We start from the raw sequence: 13,608 nt of genomic DNA on the forward strand, positions 1-13,608 counted from the left end.
TTCGTTTGGTGTGTCAAGATGTACTGGGTCTTTCTTGGAAATATATTTTAGTATTTCTCATTTCCTTTCACGTTCGTCGCGTTCTGTGTAGAATGCAATCAAGCAGTGGCCGATCCGACATGACATTTGAAGAGGAGCTGGGTTTTAAATCCCGCGCCCGCGACACGACATACAAGCACAGCGAGAGGGACAGGCTGAGCTGTTATCAGTTCTGGGAAGGGGCTGTTGGCCTATCCACTGGACCCGCCTGTGAGTAAAAGTGGATTGTAATCTTTAAAAAATGTTAAGAGGCGCGGCATTTCTGTTGGAAACTTTGACATTTTGCGGTGTGCCGCATTTGAGAACAGTCTGTGTGTAGGGTACTTCACACGCGATCGCTTAAACTGGAGGCATTCCGTCCCACCATCGCATGTAGGTCAAAAGTCGTCAAAATGTGAATACGGCTTCAATCGACTGGGGCTAATGTTTTTCTTTCAGAGACGGGCCCGCTTGTCCCGTATGTGTGACCTATGACTTCTATGGGTGAGACGCCGTAAAAGGGGTGTGCGCCAGCGGGTGTGGGTGCATCCTGTAGGATAGATTTCCATCTTTCATGCTTGTACCAACAACCAAAGGCGGCGGCTCCTGTCGCCGAATCAGAAAGATGGTCACAAGTCGCTATTGGGTGCTGTTGAATTGAAGTTGCGTTAGATTACCGGGGTTTGTATGGGATTTCGCAGTAAAAAGGATGTATCCAGAAGTTTATCAGTGAAAACCCTACTTTAGCGTGCCGCCGGCGTACAAAAGTTCTTGAGTGGCATATATGAACATCGCATTTTTTCAGTTTACTTATTTGTGCGATCTTAACTCTATTTTCTCAGTCAACATTTATTCACATCCATGTCAATGCATGCCGAAATTCGATTTGCAAGGCCTATGCCTTCGGTAATCCCTCCCCTCCCTGCCCTTTGAAAGCTCCTTAAGATTAAGTCAGGCGAGATCGTGTCAAATTATGAGCATGATGATAAAATTCTAGGATACCTGTTACGGTGAACTTGTTGCCGAATTGTGTTGCCTGATGCGCTAACAACCGACAGCAACGTACCAACACATGCAGCATTGTCTAAAGCGGGGCATGATTTGACCTGTTTCTACGACTTGGCTGACAGCCTGTTCACCGCGCTGGTTCGGTTGGTTCATTATACGGGAAATGGAGTCCGAATGGGTGCTGTTCATGTTCACAACAGCGGAATGAGGCTTTGGCTGTGGTTAGAAACATGCAGGCAATCGTGCAGACTTTTTGACCTGGCAGGCAATCGTACCTCGTCACCCGGCCAACCATGTTCCTTTCTGTCCCTAAGATGTGTGACATTGGTCACGTGACAGACAAACTAAGTTCGATCACGTCCACGTTTCACTCTCTAAAACTATCGACATATATATGAGAGCGGTTTGGGCTCATCCTGGGCAGCCTCGGGCGTTGGTTGGTCACGTGACACGGGCTAGGGTCGCCCTTCGTCGTCTGGGATATAGCTTCATATCGTTGAGTGGGAAGGGAGATGCTCCCCTCCACAACGTGCCATAACAGATCAAGTCTTCGGCCAGAAGACTGGTGAAGTGGCCAATGCTACTTTGTCCCTGCGTATCTGCCCGGACATGGCTTTGTCACACCGCACAGCAAGGCTAATTAACGCGCACCCGGGTGGCCGGTTGTACACCCTTCGCTCGAGTAGGGGCTTAATTTGATCCCCCGCTGAGATCCCAGAAAGTAAGGAAGCTAGAAACATCGAATTTACAGGGTGTGTTGACGTGTGCGTGAACTCATTTGTGTCAACATTGTACTTGCTAGGCTATGATCTTCGAGGCAATTAAGATAAAACAGTGCCAAACTCCACATTGGTATCCAAAGTGTTCCCATACCTTGTCATGCAACCGCTGCAGACCTAGATACCTGTTCTAAGCAGAAAGTGACTTGTGTTCACTCCAAGTCAGTGACATCGTGTGATCGTTCGAAGGCAATGGTGACCAAAACAATGCCAGTATTTTGATTTTTGCACTTAAATGAGCGTCAAGGATTACGCCAGGCAATATGTTCCTAAAGACAAAATGATTACCGGGGGTCATAATAGGTCAACGACCTATTCTAAGCTCTAAAAAGTCAATGGAGGATATGTAATGTGGTTCCTGCTCTTAATAAATTCAAAATGAGCACCAGAAACTACCCCGAAAGAGCGCGCCCTAGAGTAAGAAAACTGTTGGATTTGACCTTGGTCTGGCCTTCATACCTGACCATAGGTCAATGGAATTTGTTAATTCAATCGCTGCGTTACTTAGGAGGCTATCACAGAAATGCATGGCTTCGTCTAACCGTTCATTGTTGCATCAGATTGAATGATTCCCTGGATACATGGCCTGACTTTGACCTGCTGTAGGCTTGACCTTGCAAGGTTACACTTGTAAGGTGTAACCTTGCAAGTTACATATATTTGTATACTTAGCGATCGGTTATTCAATTCTCTACAGCTCGGCAAAATTTTGGAAATCGTTTGGGAATCGTTTGGAGATCGTTTGGAAATCGTTTGGAAACCATTTGGAAGTCATTTCGGAAAGACCTTCGGGGGCTTAATTGACCTCCAGCCCGAACACGTTTTAGGGAATGGGACCATCAAGCCACTATTCCGTCTTGCATGCGTGTCGATCTGTTGACACAAGCATGACGTTGAGCCGGGTTGAGGATCTCCTTTGCTTAATTTTCCTGACGTCTTCGAGAAAATTACAATCAGAACTTTTTTGAACGCAGTTCGTGACGAAGACCATGAACTCTTCAGCAGAGCAGTGCCAGTTCACCAGGAACTTTCGCCGAAGTATATCACGTGTCACGCACCCGCCCCCCCCCCCCCCCCCCCTGGCAGGTGGTCTTGGCCGTCAGCGCTCGCATAAAAGGTGTAGCCGTCGCCACTCTGACCAGACCTAGCCCGGTCGAACAAGATCGACCTGGAGGAGCACGGCAAGAGCACAGCAGGCTCTGAGCACAGCTCTCTGAGCCTCGGGCTCTGAGTTTGGAACGTCCTCGCTACGCGCCTGTCGGATAGAAGTCAACGTTACCGCGCACGGCGTTCTGCGCCGTCACATTTGTCGCCCGCGGTCGGTAATGCAGTGACGGAGGCTCTGGCTGACGGCGTATGCCGTGACCCGCCCGTGACCCGAGTCCGAAGTCGGCAGCCAGTGCCTCCCCGCCGGACCAGCCCTGTTGAGCAGAACACGTGACCGGCTCCTCAGAATCCTCAGAGCCCGGCCGCCCGAGATTGATTGTACCGTCACCGTGGCGACCCAGAGCACACCAGTACCACGACGCGGTGAGCTATCGTTTAGCGGATCAAGAGCTTGTAGTGGCCCGCCGTTGCGGGCTTGAGCGGTGGTGGCGTGTGGCGCTGCTAAATCCGAGGCCAGCTGCAAGCATGGTTTGCCGCTTTGCAGCATGTATCGGGCTGTAACGCGGGTCACAGTAGGACAGCAGGGCATGCTTGAGGATGGCGTGCCCAAACAGGGGCGTCGTTGGGATTGGCGGCCAGAGAGGCTTTGTTGATGATCAGAGGTCCAAACTGGCGTTCTGGGAGAAACTGGCGTTTTGGGAGAGGGGCGAGGCGCCAGCAACTATGGGGATCGCAGCCCTTTTGTAGCACATTTGTGCGCCGGTTGTCGAGTCAAGGACTGCATGTCAAGGGTATGCTTTGATCACGTATCATGGATAAAGGTTACACAGCACGCAGTTGCTGTTGGAAACGGGACCGTGGTGGCTCGGCCAGCTTGTTTCCGGCTCTTGAACTACCCTGGTTCTCGTCGTCGACTGCGGCCGTTCGAACCGCAATCAAACAGTTGACTACTACTGCGATGCTCACGAGCGATCTGTCCGTCAAATGAGGTTCCGGCGAGCCTGAGACTACGGCGGTATCACATCTCCTGATTGACTGTGGTGATATGCACCTGCATCACCAAGTGAAGCAAGTGATGCAACCCGAGCGACGAGTCGAGCCAGCTAAACTACTACGCCTGCACAGAGCTGCACTAGCCTGGCCGTCAGGTAAGGCTAGTCGCATACCAGACGGAGCAGATGTTCGTAATAATAGGCAGTATGTGATGCTGTACTGTCGATTAATCGGCACAACCAATGGTTATTGAGCAGCTCTCAGGCACCGTCTACCCTCACCAGGACGACACGACAAAGGCGAAATGACGATGCACGCCATGTATCCACCCCCACGGCTCTCCAGAGTTCCCCCGTGTATCCACTCTCACGCCAGTCCGGAGTTCGCCCATACATCCACTTTCACACCACTCCGGAGTTATCCCATACATCCACTCTCACGCCACTCCCGAGTTCCGCCATACACCTACTCTCACGCCACTCCGGAGTTACTCCCTACGTCTTGCATCTTACACGTCCCATCACGGACCATTGTGGTCTCGTGGCCAACCAACCACCATGCACAGGGGGACGTCGGCTGGTCGGGCTGGGCTGCCCCCGACAGGCGCCATGCCTTCAACCCCAGCCCAGCAGCGGCGGACCTTGGCCGGGTGCGGTGGCGGCGGCCGGCCCGGCCCCAGCCTCAGCTGTGGTCGCTCCTCCCGCCACCCCACCTCCCGCCGCCGGTATTGATCGCGTTTCGGTCGGGGTCTGGAGCGCGGGGGTGACGTGTCCCCTCCCCTCCCCTCGCCTGCCTCCCCCTGCCGCCGTCTGGTATTGATTCGGCGGCTCGCCAAGGGGGACGGCGGCCCCCCTCCCCCGGTCTAGCCGGAGGCTGGGGTGCACCCCTCTGTCTCCAGAGGACCACATCTGCAACGGCCCGCCTCTGAGCTGAGTCAGGGCTGGACCGCCCCTCCCCTCCCCCCTCTCCCTCCCCAGCCCCGGCCCGGAACGGTTCCCGCGCCGTCTCGCGGACTCCGACGGTGAACTGCTGTGTTCTCTGTTGCTCTCTGTTGTTGAACTGCTGCTATCTGTTGCACAGCATGAGCACGAACGAGTTCCGTGACGAGTTCCCGAAATCCAAATTCGTGACGATCATAGACGTATATTTTAATATGCAATGCGGGTCAAGGGATAGACGTTGATTACAATTGAAATGCTAAACTAACTTCAGAACGAACGAGCCGAAGCATAACATGATACGACAAACGAGGGCAATATTTCTAAAATCATGTGTAGAACTGTAACTAAACATCAGTGGTTTGGCTTCATTGGAGCCATCTGACCACAGGGCACTGATCATTTCTACTACTTTCTATAGACCAAATCCGACGACCTTCGACGTTTATTCGACGTTTAGTCGCATTAACTTATGTAAAAAAATTATACGGGAGTATGTGCCCCGGTGCCAACATGCCCATTGAGTGCCCTGCTGGGAGTTTGCAACTGTGTCTGATGCACAGTGATTTTTACAAGCTCTTCTAACATCGCCAACACGACAGACCTTCCAGCAGCATGGCACGTTTCAAGTTCCCGCCGGAAATGTGGCGAGCCTCTGGGATCGTCCCGGAGCCTGCTGGCGGCCTAGCGCCTTCAGGTCACTTTTGGGAGTCGATCCATGACCTCATTGGCAGTGCCAGACCGCCGCACGGGACCCCTGAGCGTTGCATCGGGCCCTTAAACTGTTCTAAAATGTCGTGAATGTCCTCGGTGGAGGACTTCCGAGTCGTTAACCCCAACACGTACAAGGTCAATTGCTCGGTTCATTACCTGCATGCTGTCATTCAACGGCCCCCTTTAGATTTAACGATTAGGATAGTAGCACCTACTCGAGTGGGGCTTTACGAACACGACCGGAAGCGGACGTTTCTCTGTATCCACCTACCGCTGCGTGTGGCTTGAACATTGACACGCACTTAGCAACTTACGCAAAGCAAACCAGATCGATAGGCGGCCAGGGCGTTTTCACAGAAGTAAGAGTCGTGTCTGCATCCTCGCACCATCGATTGAGGCTAAAACTGAGCAATATAGCACCCCTGGGCCGTGTGTTAAGACGCCCATTTTATACCTTGAGCATTTCGTACCTGCAGTATGGGAACGCACCAAGCTAAGTGAAGGTTAGAGGTAAACGACGGGGAGATAGAAGAGCAGCCCTGCTCTGCGCCGTCCTGAGCTCAACGAGGCTGGTCTACTCTGAGCCGTCCTGAGCTTGACATCAGCCCTGCTCTGAGTCGTCCTGAGCCCAACGAGGCTGGTCTGCTCGAGGACAGCGGATTGCGGCACCTCAGGCCCGACCGCTCTCCGCCGGGCAAGGCCCGCTGATCCCGAGTCCTACGAATCCTGGCACCGCCACTGGCCCGGACCGCAGACACAGGGGCGCCCAGCTAGCACCGCCTATGCTCAGCTGGTCCCGGTGCTGAAGTATCAGCTGTTGGCGTTTTCAGCGTAGGACGGTATGTCGGGTACCAGCAACAGTCAGGCATTGCAAGTCCAAGTACAGCTCCACGGTACCACCGTTACGGGGTCCCAAAGCATTTCATCCCGGATTGGGACACCAGCCCTGACGGAAGCCGGTGGACGCCGCCATACCCCCCCCCCCCCCTCCCTCCTTTCCCATCTGGTTCCCCTGGCCCCCTGTCCCTTTCCTGGAACAGTGGACGCATCAAAGCCCGTTGTGTGACGCTGACCAAGCTATCGACGCGACACTGAATAACAGAGTGAAGGGGGGGGGGGGGGGTTACTCCGACCTGTTTTTACTCGATCCTGTTTTGCCGTAGTCACCCGGTGCCCTGAAGACGTAGTTGCTCGCTTTTTTTGTTGTTAATTAGGGCTTTAGTGCGCGTTTACTGCGGATGTCACGTTGCACCCACACAGCACAAGCACTGTCAGCTGTTTCATTTATTTAACAAACGCCTCCAATACAAAAAGTCACACAAAACATTCAGTCGTTTGCATTGGTGCAACTACATTTGTACATTTTGATTCCATGCTGAAGTCCACTCCTGCTGGAAATGCCTGATCCATGCACATACTGAAGTGTGACAGAATGTGCAAAGATGTGTCAGCCATGCGCATGACGCTCCAGATGTCAAAAGGGTGAGCACATGCAATGCGTCCACACTCTAACCTCATCACTCGTTGTTCCCAGCGGTGCCGTTTCCATTGAAACTGCACAGACCGGGCGCTTATGGCACATCGGAACCACAATCCACCGGGCACCCGTTGTCTAATGTTCCCAGAATGCACGTTTTCATTCGTGATCGGCTTCATTTATTTTGCCTCCTCATGGATAGGCTGTTTCTTATGCTTTAGAAGTACAAAAATATTTGTCTCTCCATCGGATATATATGCTTTTCTGAAGATCAATATTAGGCACATGGATTGAGGAAAGTGCTCGTTTCATTTAGATATGGCTCGATGTAATGAAGTATGAAAATAACCTCATGCATGCTGTTAGGCCTCCTTCGTTGAGAAAACATCTTGCTCACACAATACGTACATCCATCACGCTTTCTCAATTGAATACAACAGAAAGTAGCATTGATATTTTCACACTCATTGAAGGGTGGAAACGAAACATTAACCTACCTAACTACCTACCGCTACTGCACACACTCTTGGACTCTACGTTGTACATGACACACATGACTAGAGGCAATGCATCGCACTATAGCAAGTTATTTTCCCTGAAGAACACGGCTCATACGGAAGTGATTGGCCACGAGAGATTCCACCTTTCCATATACACCATGAATTCAACCACATCATTTTGAGCAATACGTAAGCCCAACACGACGGGCATCAGCGTCCATCATGTTGTTTTGTGACCATTGTCCTCGCTCTCCGGCTCGCCCTTCTCCCTCGGACCGTTCCGGGTGTTCATCTCACCCACCCCAGAGACATTCGCAGACCTGCCTTCTCTATCCTCCGTGTGCCTCGGTTAGCGCTGGGGCGTGCCGGTGCCGCCACCGTGCCGCCGGACTTGGTCAGGGCCGGCGCTGCCTGGCGCCGGCCTCGGAGGCGCCGCCGCACGGCGAGGCCGCCCGGCGCTGCGGCCGCGGCTGCTTGCGGCTCCTCTTGGCGGCCGGCTCCTCGTCCTCCTCACCTGTGAAGAGCGCCTCCTCGTCGTCGTCCTCCTCCTGCTCGGTCATCTCCAGGCGGAGGAAGGAGGCGCAGTCGATGGCGGCCGGTGGCTCGGCGGCCGGCGGCGGCGGCGGCGGTAGCACGCCGAAGTGCTGCTCGGTCAGCTCGGCGCAGCTCCAGCACAGCGACACGTGGTGCAGCGGCCAGTGCAAACAGAACTCCAGCACCGAGCCGAGCGGCGCCGCGCAGTGCGGGCAGCGCAGCGCGCCGTCCGCGTGCCGCTCGGCCACGTGCGCCTCCAGCGGGCCGTCGCCGACCGTCTCGAACCGGCAGCGCGCCGCCTGGCAGCGCAGCCGGCGGCCGCCGTGCACGCAGACCAGCGGCGGCCGCACCAGCCGGCACAGCTCGCAGTCCGGCGCCGGCCCCGGCGGCAGCGGCAGCGGCAGCGCCGGCATCGGCGCCGGCGCCGGCGTCGGCGGCTCCGGCTCGGCCGGCGGCGGCGATGGCGTCGGCTCGCTGCGCACGGACGGCACGTTGAGGATGACGGGCGCGGCCGGCGCCGGTGCCGGCGGCGGCGGGCTGCCCCTGCCGCGCTGGTGGCTGTACCGGACGTGGTCGGTCAGCACGGCCGGGTCCGTGGTGCGGAACAGGCAGACGGCGCAGTCGAGCATCTGACGGCCATGGTCGGTCACCATGTGCGCCTCCAGCTCGGCGTGCAGCTGGAAGCTGCTGGCGCACATGACGCACGTGAAGCCCTGCCGACTCTGACCGTTCTGACTGGAACAGCAGACACGGCACGCCGGTCAGATGACAGCGGACAGTGTTCCCATCATCTGCCGGTATCGCCAGTTCATCCGTCCAATCATTCGTCGGTCCCATATCGGGGTTATCGTAGAAAATATCATCATTGACAGTCTTCTTTCCTACAATGCCAAACATCTGCGTGAAATTTATGGTCATTACCGCGATGCCAGTTTGCCACCAGTGATGCAAGATGCAAGTTGTTTACCTTCGGAAGCGCAGATCATTAGAGGCAGTGGTAGCACATAAACACAGCCCGACACTATTGCAGAAGCCGCAGCGTTGGTCCGAATGCGCGAATGAACGTTCTGGCGCGGACTCTCTGTGATGCACGCTAGACGGGAAAACATCGTGTCGTTTATCACATCGGTTATCGACTAAAACTCCTGGTATTTCTCATAGTCTCCCAGCCACATTCATCCCACCGACGGCGGGCCGGTCAGCACGTGGCATCACTCACTGGGTGTTGAGCTGGTGCATGCTGAGCGCCACCGGGTCGTCGCAGACGAAGAAACACTTGATGCAGATCTTCTTGGCGTGTACCTTGGAGGCGTGCCAGGTGAGTCGCTCCGAGCGCGCCGCCTTGTACGGACACAGCGGGCACGTGTAGGGCTTTGTGTGCGTGTTCATGTGCCGCTTCAGGCACCACGAGTCGAAGCCGCGCCAGGGACACTCGGCGCAGGCGAAAGAGCCCTGGCGGCCGGCCCGCTCGGCAGGCTCGGCCGCGTCACCGCCGGCCCCATCGTCTGCCGCGTCCGACACCGGCACCGAGCCGCCCAGCGGCTGCTGGCGGTTCTCCTTCTGGTCGGCGGTGCCGGTCGGCGAGGCGGCTGCCTGCGGCGCCCCTTTCCGGCCGCCGCCGCCCCCACCGCCGCCGCTGCCGCGCCGCGACACCACCCTCGCGTTCGGGCTGAGCACGAGCGGCTTGGTCTCCTCGCGGGCCAGCGGCGGTGAGGGCGGCGGCGGCGTCGCCTTGGCGCGTGGCTTGATGTGCCGCTCGGCGGCGATGGCCGGCGCGCGAGTGTAGTACACCTGTGCCGTCAGCGTCTTGGGCGGGATGCGCCGAATGCGAGTCACGTCGTACGGGTCGTCGCGGTGGATGCGCAGAAAGTGCTTCTTCACGTGGTCGGCACGGTTGAACATGCGCTGACAGATGTAGCACTGGAACGGCTTGTCCGACTTGTGAATGTTTTCGTGCCGGTTGTAGAGGTCGCGCCGGTGTGTCGAGTACGGACAGTAAGGACAATGGTGCCGCTTGCCGGACGCCTCCTCGGCGCCGTCGGCCGCCTCCTCCTCGGGAGGCGAGGTCGGCGCCTGCTGCTCGCCCTGCCGCTTCAGCACCGCCAGCCGGTCCAGGATCTCAGTCATGACGTTGCTGTTGTTGAACTCGGACACTTCCGAGACGCGGTCGCCGTGGTGGCGCACCAGGTGCATGCGCACGCAGCGCTGCCACGAGCTCATGTACGGACAGTGCGGGCACTGGAACGCCTTGAAGTCGGCGTGCGTGCCCAGCCAGTGTTCTGCCATGGGGCGGGCCACGAAGGCCGTGACCGGACATTGACCGCAGCGGAACAGGCGCTGCTCGCCGCTGTACGTGGCGATGGGCGCGTCGTGCCAGCGCAGCTCTGCCGGCCCGGCCGACAGGTCGCCGCTGCTGTCGGCCCGCTCCAGCGTGACGTCACCGCGGCGTAGGCGCGCCGAGATCGCCTCCATGAGGCCGGCCGCGCCGTTCATCGCCGCCATCGCGACCTGCCGCACACGAAACGACCAGGGCCAAGTCAGTGGTGGAACCAGTGTCGAGGCGGGATGTGAGTGGGGAGCGAGGCTTTCAGGCTTCCCTGGCTCTGTCGGCTAACGAGGACTGAGTATGCTCGAATCGCTCGGCCACCATGTACAAAGCGAAGCATCAGGGCGCCTCGACTGATCGTTCACATACACCACGTGCAATGAAGGTTAAAGATAATATGAATGCTTTTAATTCTAAAATCGAGATGGCATTATCAATCGTGGTGAGTAAAGTCCAGGTGAACCCATCTTGCGCATATGAAAGGGGGGGGGGGGCAGACAGTACGGCCCAAGTGGACATATCTGGCACATCTGAAACGAAGGGGAAAGACAAAGACGGGCATATGTTTAAAATGGCATAGCATTCAGATGCAGCGAGAGTGCGAAGAGAGCAAGCGAACGCAGCCACACAGGCAAAAACGAACCAGAGTATGTCTTGTTCGCTGGTTTGCACAGACTTCGGAGTTTTTCACGATCGCGAAAACGTATTCAAGCGAGCAATCGAGCTGAACAGAATCCTTGGGAAGCTATGCAGTGGTAAGGCTTTGCTTGAACTTTAAATAATGTTTCAGTTATATTTACCACTTTGAAGTGCACATGTCTACAAGAATACATTCAACGTTAAGGATACAATTCAACTAGAAAACGCACGTGCCATTTAGTGAAGGGATTACCTAGCGTGAAAGTCTGAGATAAAAAAGAAATGGCGGGTGAATTTCCGACGGAACACTCGAGGGGTGAATGTTGAAATAATATTTTCAAAGGACGGTCGACACATGTAAATTAGTCCGTGAATGCTCACATAGTCTAAGCACTGCAAAGTCGCAAAATGTTTGTGGTCCACTATTATTTGATACAGTGCGCATCGGGCACTGCAAGGGCATTTGCAAGGAAACACTGCGGTCGAAAAATACTGGAACAGACACATCTAGTGCATGCATCGCATCAAAATTCTTCATTAACAGATGCCACATCACGCACTGAAACATGATCAGCTCAGAAGCAATGCGATTGAGAAGTAGTGACACATCCTTAACACAACAGCGATGAGAAATCACACCACCGTCATACCCCTCCCCCCCCCCACCTCCCCCCTCCTCTCCCCCTCCCCAATACACGGGCTACACTTTCGCCAATGTTTCAGGTACGGGCACAGACGAGTTTGCCCGAGGTACGAGTTTGCCCCATATGATCTTTCGAAAGTCCCGTATACGGTGGCATTGTAGCGAACGATAGGCCCTCAAGCGGAGACACAGGGATGCCCCGCGAACTCGCTGTGTGACACGGTTGTCGGGCGCGCATATCGAATATATCGACGATGCCCGAATCACGCTGGTGCAATATCAATCCCCATCCCAGCACAGACGTTTAGAGTCCACATCAATTTTAAGATATTCAAGAACACTGGCATCGGACCAGTGAGATTCATGGGTGTTATGGCCACGCATTTTCACGAGTACCGTACATTAGCCGTGCGGCGACGAATCGAAAGAATCTACTTCAAAATTGGTTGGCCGATCTAATCTCTGGGACGTTCCTGCACTTATGTTCAAGGCGACAGCTGGATTAAGGGGTCGGATTTAAAGCGATTAAGGATTTCGCTAAGAAAAAGTGTGTGAAAATTACGCTCCCAAAATTTTACGTTAATTATCATATTCATTTCCTCCAAAATACGTGCGTGGCGTTTTAGCCATTAATGGTGCTCACAGGTCGTTGGATGGTGTACAAAGAAGAAACTGCTGTTTAGAATCATTAGCTTAGATCTACTAACTGCAGCTTTAAGTGACCTATTCCCACGTCATTTGACTGTTGTTGCAGTTTTCGGCCAAACTGCACTTCTATCGCATTGCACATGCTTGTTTTCCGTTGCTATGGTATCAATGCCTAGGAGTCAGCTCATTCTTTTCCATCCCTTAAAACAGAAAGGCTGAATCTCCTGCAAGGAAGTCGCACCAAATCATAAAGAAAAAGGAAACGAAAATAATCGTAAGTGATAAACACCAGTGCCTAATCGTTTTCTTAATGATATTTTCAACAGTTTCCTCGTTAATTCCACTATCCGAACTCATCGCCCCTTAATGCCCACTATCCAAACAGATGGAGGGACAGGTACACGTGACCCGTGTGGTACTGGGTTGGAGGGGCAGGTACAGGTGACCCGTATGGTGCAGGGGTGGAGGGGACAGGTCCAGCTGACCCGTGTGGTGCTGGGGTGGAGGGGATAGGCACAGCTGACCCGTATGGTGCAGGGGTGGAGAGGACAGGTCCAGCTGACCCGTGTGGTGCTGGGATGGAGGGGATAGGCACAGCTGACCCGTGTGGTGCAGGGGTGGAGGGGATAGGCACAGCTGACCCGTGTGGTACTGGGGTGGAGGGGCAAGCACAGCTGACCCGTGTGGTACTGGGGTGGAGGGGACAGGCACAGCTGACCCGTGTGGTGCTGGGGTGGAGGGACAGGTGCAGCTGACCCGCCTAGTGCGGGGGCGGGAGAGGCTCCGGCGGCCGACGCCCAGCCCGGGCTCACCACCCACGGGCGGGACGCGGCGCGGGGGCGGACTGGTCACCGGGCGGAGCTCCGAACCTGCTGCGCAGTCGGCGCGGGGCTGTCCGGCCCACCGCCAGCCGGTCGGCCCTGCACCGGGCCACATCGACAGCAGACCATAGAGACTGCCTTCAGACTGACACCAGGCATCCCATCACCCTCAGACTGGCCACGAACCAGCGGTGCGACTGCACCGGGCTACATCGACAACAGACTAAAGAGACTGCCTTCAGACTGACACCAGGCATCCCACCACCCTCAGACCGGTCACGAACCAGCGGTGCGACCGTATCGGGTTACATCGATAGCAGACCATAGAGACTGCCTTCAGACTGACACCAGACATCCCACCACCCTCAGACTGGCCACGAACCAGCGGAGTGCGACCCAATAAGCGACAGGCAGTAACAAGCTCTCACTATCAACACGCCCACGGCACACTGACGATATACAG

General features: G+C 55.4%; 1 protein-coding gene across 1 annotated transcript; it reads right to left on the reverse strand.

Moving 5' to 3' along the window:
• Positions 1-3,052: 3,052 nt before the first annotated feature.
• LOC119089885 (zinc finger protein 425) lies at positions 3,053-11,270 on the reverse strand. The gene is made up of 6 exons (XM_037212692.1): positions 11,264-11,270; positions 9,725-10,518; positions 9,288-9,628; positions 8,597-8,803; positions 8,049-8,200; positions 3,053-3,060 (listed from the first exon to the last, which is right to left on the reverse strand). Exons 1-6 carry the CDS (start codon positions 11,268-11,270, stop codon positions 3,053-3,055), a joined length of 1,509 nt encoding a protein of 502 aa, XP_037068587.1.
• Positions 11,271-13,608: the final 2,338 nt, after the last annotated feature.

The sequence above is a fragment of the Pollicipes pollicipes genome, unplaced genomic scaffold, assembly GCF_011947565.3.
Source record: "Pollicipes pollicipes isolate AB1234 unplaced genomic scaffold, Ppol_2.1 Scaffold_3087;HRSCAF=3621_pilon_pilon_pilon, whole genome shotgun sequence".
Classification (NCBI taxonomy): Eukaryota; Metazoa; Arthropoda; class Thecostraca; order Pollicipedomorpha; family Pollicipedidae; genus Pollicipes; species Pollicipes pollicipes.